Raw genomic sequence first — 9621 nt, 5'->3', positions numbered from 1 at the left:
AACATGTTCTTAAAAACACCAAAATCACTAACAAACTCACAATCTAGTGATTTGGCACCCAAACCATGACGAATACTTTCAAATTCATCATCAAACCCTAAACTTACAATAATCGGGTTTACTTACACTAACAATACTCAAAACCCCCAAATTTCACAAGAAATGAGGTTTATAACCCTAACTAGCACTAACCCTAATCCCAAATCAAAATCAAAGTAAATAAAATCGGAGTTGAGACTTACCACCACTACCAAAACGTAGCTAAGAGCAAGAGAAACAACTTTAATTCTTACACTTTGAATTGATTCAAGTCCCAACTTCATGTTCTTGAACTTTCTCTCTCTAAAATCTTTCTCACACTAGCAAGAGGTTGAAGATGAGGGAGTGCAATGAGAGGTAAGGTTTGGATGAGGCCAAACCTGCCTCTTATGACACTCAAACCGGCCCACATGTGAAAAGACCAAAACACCCCTTCAAACCCCCAAAAAACGAGTTAAAAGGGCATTCCTGCAGCCGGATCACGACCTCAACCCTCAGAATCGCGACAGCGATTCCGTTCGACCAAAAAGAGCTGTACAGACCCCGACATCTCGCGACCGCAACCTACCCTGTCGCGACCGCGATTACCAGTATCGCGACCGCAATGTTTCCAATCGCGACCGCGAAATAGCTTAATATGTTTTCTGTTTTTCTGTTGATGAATCGCGAGCGCGACCACCTTTATTGCGACCGCGATTTGCCTATCTCCAGCCATATTCAAATTTTAACACCCCTAGTATCGAATGCGGTTAAAATTATGCATATATAAGATAAACTCGTACCTTGGGACTTCGTAAAATGTCTGAGTCAACGCGTTTAAGAAAATGTGATGTTACACATTATTGGTTATTAACCATCACATTTTGCGTTCTTAAAGAAAGAGTCGACATTAATTAAAAAATATTTTGATTAGACTGTGTATATCTAAATAAAACTACTCGCCCTTATAGGCTAAACTTTATGGAAAATATCTCTTCTATTTGTGTATAAAAAATAGATGATCTACCAAGGAAAGCTCCATGGTACCCGTTATCTTGTAAGTCGAGCCCATCATGCGGAAGGCTTTGTTAAAATGAGCACAAGTTCGAGTCCACCATTGACAAGGATTTAAAACTCTTGACCAAGTAAGATGATACTCGAGGGTACTCGGTAGAAGTATTTTCCAAGCATCTAACTTTTATGATTTGAGTGTTCGTGATCTACGCATTTCGCCAATAATAGAGAATCATATGGGATGTTTGATTGGCTTTTTTTTATTGTCTTAAAATTTTTTTGCCATTATTTAGGTATCTATTAACAAACACATTATACTATATGTGCACAAATCGGACAAAAAATCGGATTCGGGTTGGAAAAAAAAAACAGACAGAAAAAATCCGGTTTTTGTTGGAACTGGTTTCGGATCCGGATCCAATTCCAGTTCTCGATGTCTTTTTCGGATTTTTTCCATCATCGTTTTTCTCCAGTTCTCGACCGATTTTTTCCCTTTTTTCGAACTTGGATTCGATTTTACCGATTTGATTTTTTTAACGTTTGAACAATAATAATATATTCAATATAAACTAATGTACGACACTTACACAATAAATAATATAAATAACAACATTTTTATTTATAACGATTACCTCCATAATTAATATAAATAACAACACTTTTATTTGAATGTTACAATTATAAATAATATAGAAACATTATATTTATATGTTCGAAAACCTTTAATTATATCATTTTTAGTTTTTTCCCATAATTTAAAAGTGTCTCGTCTTAGAGTAGTACGACTTACATTGTTATATCATGGTTGTAGTCGATTCCGAATTAGCGTCGTAAGCCTTAGTTTGTCGAAGTGGTTAAAAGAAAGCTCTTACAAACTTTGCCAAATCTTCCCGAAGAGCTTCAGCATCGTATACAAAAACCAAACCATCCCGACCAAGTGTAGTTTGTCAGGTCTTGTTCGGTTCTTTTACAACTTCGCTCAAGATATTTTCTTAACGTAGTGTTACCGGAAACACATATGAACTTCGAACAATGTGGTTAACAAGCTCTTTCTTGACCATCTTTCATTACGCTCAATTCGAATTTAGACCAAACGTCAACTTTTCGGCCCGTATTTTTAATGTGGTCAATATCATTAGTGGTGTAACGTTGTGAAGAAGTTCCAACCGAAGCGGAAGCTTGTTAATTATTCATTATATGATTATTATTAAGTAGAATTTAGAGAGTAATTATAGTGTAATTATAGAGTGTATAGAGAAATTTGAGTGAGTGTTGGTATTTTTCCAACCAAAATGAGACCATATATTTATACTATAATTGTGGGGTAAAATGGTCAGTACACACAAAAAAAAGAACAAAAAAGGTTTAAAAATACCAACAAAAAGGCTAGTAATTCGATCAAACCAAAAAAAATCCAGTTTTGCCAGTGTTTTTTTTTATCTAGATAAAATCCGTTTTTTTATCCAAGTGTTACGGCTAGTTCGGTTGTATCTGGATCGGATCCCGGATCCGGATTTTTTTAAATCAGGTTTTCAGAAAATCCATTTTCAAGATTATCTTGGGATCGTTTACGGATCGAATTTTCTGTGCACCTCTACATTATAGCCTTTTATCTTATTTGGTCATATAGACTTTTCAAAATGAGTTTATCAACATTGTTAGCAAAAAAACTACTCCATGCTCAATAAGTAAGCAAAACTGCAAAAAGCCTTCCTTAATAAAGACTAGCCACTCATCGAATTACTATAAGCTAATTTTCAGTAATAGCAGACAATGAACTGAATATGTTTCATTACATTACAATTACAGTTTGCTAGATTCTCACTTCCTCTTGTTCATCCAAACCCAATCCCGGAAATATTTTAGTCAGAAAAATAAAGAGTTAACACGTCCAATAATCCCATTCGAGATGTACAACGTCCAATAATCCCATTCGAGATGTACGATTATAATTAAGAGAGTGGGCGACAAATTAACAAGACAACCTGTGTCCTATTAGACCAAAACAGAGAATAAGCTTTACACAGGCACAGGCAACAAACGCTGGAGAAACATTTCTTGGAAGTCAAAGGATCTTCATTTTCCTTCATTCTAATCCTCAACACACAAGTGTTTTGTATAAATAAGGTCACAAAAAAATTGGATTAATTTCCTCTTCTACTTTTGTTTTCACTATCACCATCTCTCCCTTGAGTTTGATCTGCCAACAAAACCATCAAACTACTTATTATCACAACATGGATCAGCAATCTTGTCAATTTGGCAGTTGTTACGTTTATTATGCAAAACAAAGTCATATATCTGTAACATACTTTTTATATTTGAGCATTTACTCTAAAAGGATAAGAGTATGAAATCTTTGTTTTACCAGCTTTATCAACCTCGATACAAAAGTTTGAATTACAAACATATGTTTCTGTTAGCAACATTTCTCCTGATTCGTTTACATTGCTTATTATCCATGCATCAATTTCAGAGGTTACAGTAACCCATTTGTTAATGAACTGGTTAATGCAGCTTATGTTTCATCTCAATAAAATCAAACGGGTTTAAAAACGCTACTAAATAACTTAAAGATGACAGAGTCAAATGGGTCAAAAGTCCACCAAGACAACCTCTTCGATTAGCTTATTAAAAATTTTGATTTTTCATATTGGACTAATATGACATGGATATAGTTGATAGATGCATGTTTTGTCAATTAACCCTTTCTAACCACCTAGCATGCCTGTTTTGCCACAATTAACCTGTTATGACTACCCAACCAGCAGCCTAAGTAGTTCTAAAAGTAGTACAAGAACCACAAACAGAAGTACAGTTTCAACTTCCATTTTCTACGGGTAGTTATGTCTCTCTAAACGTCCTTATGTCATTATCTTATTCAATTAAACTCTGGTATAAGATACAACCTGATAGGGGTGTAAATGAGCCGAACTACTCATGAGCTACTCGAGCTCGGCTCGTTAAAAGCTCGATTCGAGCCGAGCCTTAACGAGCTCGAGCTCGAGCCCGAGCTTGAACTAATTTTGAAGCTCGTTTAGTAAACGAGCCCGAGCTCGAGCTTCATATCTCGAGCTCGAACAGGCTCGCGAGCCTAAACGAGCTTTTCAATTATATACTCTAAATATTTCATTTTTTGTAATAATATTATACATATAGTTATAGTTATAGTTGTTAATTACACATTACATGATATAATAATGATAATGATAATAAATAATATTTTGGGCTGTAAATGACGAGCTATTCGTGAGTATGATTTATTATTGATACATAAACTATATTCACAATCAAATTGGAATTTATGTACATATGAATTTACATACGTATCATATCATTTTCTCTTCTAACTATGAAATTTATGTTGATACACACATGAATGCACATACGTACTGTATCATTTTCTTATTTAAATTTTAATACTGTTAGCTCTTTTAAATGGGACTTTTGTTTGATTGCTACTACTTTTCCTTTCCCACATCGATTCAGAGACAATTTTACAATAGAAGAGAAGCATTATAAAATGGGTAGGAGAGGTAAGATTAGCTTATAATGCTATTTGAGTGAAGGCCTTAACCGTTATCCTCTTATTAAACTTATTAGGTAGTAAGCATGACAAGAAATAACTAATAAGTTGCAACAGATATAGTTTGAAGCTTGAGATTTGTTTAACGAGTCGAGCTTTTATATTACGAGTCGAGTTTTTATATTATGAGCCGAGCTTTTATATTATTAGATAATTAACGAGCCTAAAACGATTCGAGCTCGAGCTTTTCAATTTAATAACGAGCCGAGCTCGAGCTCAAAATTTAAGGCTTGATTATCGAGCGAGCTCGAGCTCGAGCTTTCTGAAATCTAAACGAGCCGAGCTCGAACACTACCAAGCTCGGGCTCGGCTCGTTTACAGCCCTCCTGATACTTAGCAAAGAGGAAATACAAATCCAAAATACTTTTACGTATACGGCATGACAGTTAAATATTCTTCTTTCACCAGATATAGAATAGATTTTAATCAGAATGCATACCTGCCAAGGTCTCTGTTGCCCAAAAATCCTCTATCCCTTCCACCGCCAAAACCTCTTCTGTCTGAAAAGTCAACACTTCTGGACTCATCTAATGAACCAGATTGAAAACCTGGTCTTTCTTGAAATACGGGACCCGCTCTTCCTGGGCCGGAATCTGGGCTTTCTTGAAAACCTGGGCCCACTCTTCCTGCTCCAGAACCTGGTCTTTCTTGAAAGCCTGGCCCCAGTCTGCCTGCTCCAGAACCCGATCTTTCTTGAAAGCCTGGCCCCACTCTACCTGCACCAGAACCCGGTCTTTCTTGAAAACCAGGCCCGACTCTTCCTGCGCCAGAACCCGGTCTTTCAGTATGCATTTCTTCCTCTGTCTCGGGCCTGAAAATTTGATACCCCGTTAGACATGTAGAAGCTTTTAAGCATCTAAATGACAGAAAAAACAAGTAAACAGAAAAATATTTACTAAAACCATTTCCAATGGGAGATATCAAATGTTACAAAAAAACAGTACAAAAAGTGTTCACCCATTAGAGATGAAGCCTATTGGGCAATTAGTTAGAGAAACATAAATCCATTGGTGAAAATAAAACAATCTCTTCATTACTTAATTCATTATCCTTTCAAAGAATTTCGTACAGTTTTTTTTTTTTTTTCTAAAGTGAAAGCCTTTTCTACAAAAGCTTTATCCTTGAAGATTCCTTAAAACGGATCACAGGTGTTTTGTTAATTATTCCGAAAAAATCTCATATTATTAAACTGTACTAGATGACACACAAGCTTGTTTCATATACCTTTGACAACAGACAACTAAATTGATGAGGCATAAACTAGTTAGATATAAGGAGATTTCTGATAGATATGTAATTATGTATGTCAGTATGTAGTATAGGTTCTGTCAGTTAACCAGGCACGAGTGACAACTCATGTTGTTCAAGGAGGTCCACCAGCTATAAACCTTTTAGGTCTAAAGGTAAAAAACAGAACTACACAACAATTTACCTAAACTATGATACAACGATTTACCTAGTAGCTATTGTTCAGTTCTACATGAGACAGACAGCATGCCTTCGCTACTAGGGGAGTCACTAGCTTGCTTCATTATATTCTATGAGCGGAGTGACTTGATATTAAAGAAATTATCGATTGATTTGATCAAATTTGAAAGAAAAAAATAGTCGTTTATGACAATAGATGTTTCCATATCAGATGCAACACATAAATAAAACCCAAGTTGACAGTAATGTGTAGTGAAGAGTTGATCAAGATCTTCATACAAAGCTGATACAGACTACATAAACAAACATTTTAAGCGAGCAATTTACTTAAAAAAACTTAAGTACCCTTCCAAATTGATAATTTGTTTTGCACAAAGATAGTACTTATACTGTTTTGTGTGTTTCCTGTCTGGGGACAATAGATTTGGGACGCAAGGAGTAATAGAAAATGGTTTCACTATATGCTCAAACTAGACATGTCCAATTCATTTATTTTTGTACGACCACAAACATGGGCTAAATTTACAAAAACACACCAACATCATAAAAACATGCAAAATGAGATAATCTACAGTCTAGAAAAACAAAGAATGGATGTTTAACCTGCCAAGACGAGTACGTTCTAACTCTAAATCAATCTTCCCATAATCAACACCTTTCTCCCGAACCAAAACTTCCCTAGGCTTAGCATCACCAAACGGGTTTACCTTCACTTTCGGCTTCTCTAACCCCTGCAAAACTGCACTAACTGAACCCTGACCCTCACCTGACCTACCACTCTGCGCACTCCCCGGCCTACTGTTCGAATGCGAGCTTGTAGGTCTACTACTAACTTTCTTAGAATCAAATTCCAAATCCAATTTCTTCCAATCCAATCCTTTCTCAGCCAATATCTCTTCCCTCGGCCTTGCATTTCCAAACGGATTTGGTTTGTTACTTTTACTCACAGACTCATTCACAGAACCTTCACCCTTAGGTGGATCCAACACCAAACGACGTCGTTCCGTTACCGTGGACTCACGCGGCATCCCAACTCCCTTACTCCACCGGTCCTGTTCTGGTAATCCGGGATCACGAAAACCAAAAGATGAAGATCTAGTAGGAGTTACAGGCTTTTTATTTACAGCCCAGTTATCAATTTCATCAGCTCTAGAACCAAACGCACCTGAAGTAGTGGTACTAAGACCACTGTATCGATTACCTCTAGCGCTAGAATTATCAAACGATGTCGTTTTCTTCCTGTTTGCCCAATTATCAACCTCATCAGCCCTAGACGGTTGTGGATCAAATTCCGAAACCCTAGAATTCAAACCTCTACGATTCTCATCATCAAATCCACCATAAGATCTCCGATTACTTCCCCATGAACCGTCACCATCTCCGTCTCTATTCCTCGGACCTGCGCTGCTCCGACCACCTCCGTACGACGAAAAACCGCCGCCTGATCTCCCGTACTGCATCTCCTCTGCCGAACGTTCCTTCGGCCCCGTCGGAAGCCGCATCATCTCTTCCGGCGTTAATCCTTTATAACCTCCGATGCCGGTGCTGGTGCCGGCGCTGGCCATCGTGAATTCCTGTAAGGTCATTTTCGTCTTTTTCTTACCTTTGTTAGTGTTAACGGCTTCTTTTATGCTCGGATAACTCTGTGGCGGAGCTGCGGCAGCTGCCGCTGCGGCGGCAGCCTCTTGTTCCTTCTCTTCGGCTTCGGCTTGCTCGGCCTCAGCCGCCCACGCGCCGATATTACCCCATGTTTTAGACATTGTAGATCGGTAACAGAGCTCAGAAAACAAAAAACTTTTTATAAAAAAATTTACTGTAAAGTGTAACTACCTTTAGCTCCGACGTACGGCGGAGATGAACGGTTGTTGATGGTGGTTGTGAAAATAGAATAATATGTATAACAGTATCACAGATATGATGTTAAAAATACGGAATACAGTTTTTGGGTTTTGGTTGAAAGACATGAAGGAAATATATATGTTGTGTATAACGAGCGTTTTATGTGCTTGAAAAGCAAGGTTGCAAAAGACGTGTTGAGAAAGACGTGAAACGAGGACGAGACGGTCGAGTTCTAAAAAGGTCGAGATGTTCGAAACGGTGTCGAGACGGACGTTGACCAAAGTTGACTTTTAAATATATAAGTATATAAATGTATATATAGATATATATTTTAAAGTCAAAAACTTTACTTGATTAATTCGTACCTATAATCGCTATCGCCGTTAATTTAATACAAAAAATTCAAACAAATATACGACAAATTTGACCGATTTTACCGGCTTTCTAGCTTTTCTGAATTTTGACTAACTTTGAACCGGTTTTTTTCGTCTTTGACCCGAATTTTGACCGTTGACTGTCATATTAGACGGTTTTTCTTCGAGACGGGACGGGCTAGTCACCAAACTGTCGAGACGGGCGTCGCAACGGCTTGAGACGAGGTCTTTTGCAACAGTGTTTAAAAGTGATAGCAAGTCAGTCATACGAAAGTACACACTATAAGTTACGCGAATATACATTGCGGAAGCATTAAATGTTTGTCTAATAGTTAGCGGATGACTCGTAAGAATTGTCACGCATATGCAGTACGTGAAGTTGCGTGAATATACATTGCGGAAGTAATAAATGTTTGTGTGATGGTTAGCGGATGACTCTTAATAATAAAACGCAATTCGCATATAATCTGAAAACTATAAATAGAGGACTTCGACTTTCATTTGAAGGTTGTTGAACCTGGATCCTTCGAAGCATATTATTACTATTTCGAGTTATTCGTAATCTATTAAAGGTTCAAGACTGCGACTTGGTAATTGATGATTCTAAAACAACGTTTTAAAATTAAAGACTGTCATAAGATCTCCAAAACATCATAACAATACCAACATTATTCCACACGATCTTATTTTGACTTTTAGTAGTTAAATCTAGGCTCGATCAAAAAGCACGAACTCGTAAATGAAGTTTCGGAGGCCATGGTAGTCACGCAGTGGCAGATCTAGGAATCTAGGCACTGGTAACACATAATAATACTTAATATTTTAATAAATATAAATAATATGATAATAATACTCGATCCGTCCTATATTAATTGTCTTTACACAAAAAGGTACTACAATTTTAAAATATCATCATTACATTGTACATTGTTTATACCAAGGTTGTTAAAGTCGCGAGTCGGGGACGCATCGGTCGAGACCTAAAAAGGACGCGTCGGCCGAGTCGGGGGACGCGTCGGGGACGCATCGGTCGTTGACCAACGTTGACTTTATTAATAATTTCTTATATATATATATATATAATAGTTGATTATGTACCATAAATTTCTTAAATAAGAACTTGAATTTAAAAACAATCAAACTTCAAACTCAATTAATGTTACCGAGTACATAATTAGAAAGGACACAGAGAAAAGAGCGGCCCAAAAAATAAAAACAAACCCTAATTTTAAAATATATAAGATCTTGACGAAAATTTGACTGACTTTGACCGTTTTTGACCAACTTTGACCGTCTTTGACTGACTTTGACCGAACTTTTAGCTCTGACCGTTTTTGAGTCGTTTTCAGAAAAAACGGGACG

The 9621-nt window shown here is 37.0% G+C and overlaps 1 protein-coding gene across 1 annotated transcript; it reads right to left on the bottom strand.

Moving 5' to 3' along the window:
* Nucleotides 1–2745: 2745 nt before the first annotated feature.
* Nucleotides 2746–7981, bottom strand: LOC139872422 (eukaryotic translation initiation factor 4B2-like). Its single transcript, XM_071860295.1, has 3 exons — nt 6650–7981; nt 5058–5429; nt 2746–3232 (listed from the first exon to the last, which is right to left on the bottom strand). Exons 1-3 carry the CDS (start codon nt 7804–7806, stop codon nt 3208–3210), a joined length of 1554 nt encoding a protein of 517 aa, XP_071716396.1. The 5' UTR covers nt 7807–7981; the 3' UTR covers nt 2746–3207.
* Nucleotides 7982–9621: the final 1640 nt, after the last annotated feature.

This window comes from Rutidosis leptorrhynchoides, chromosome 10, assembly GCF_046630445.1.
Source record: "Rutidosis leptorrhynchoides isolate AG116_Rl617_1_P2 chromosome 10, CSIRO_AGI_Rlap_v1, whole genome shotgun sequence".
Taxonomy (NCBI): domain Eukaryota; kingdom Viridiplantae; phylum Streptophyta; class Magnoliopsida; order Asterales; family Asteraceae; genus Rutidosis; species Rutidosis leptorrhynchoides.
This window is presented reverse-complemented; position numbering and strand designations above follow the sequence as displayed.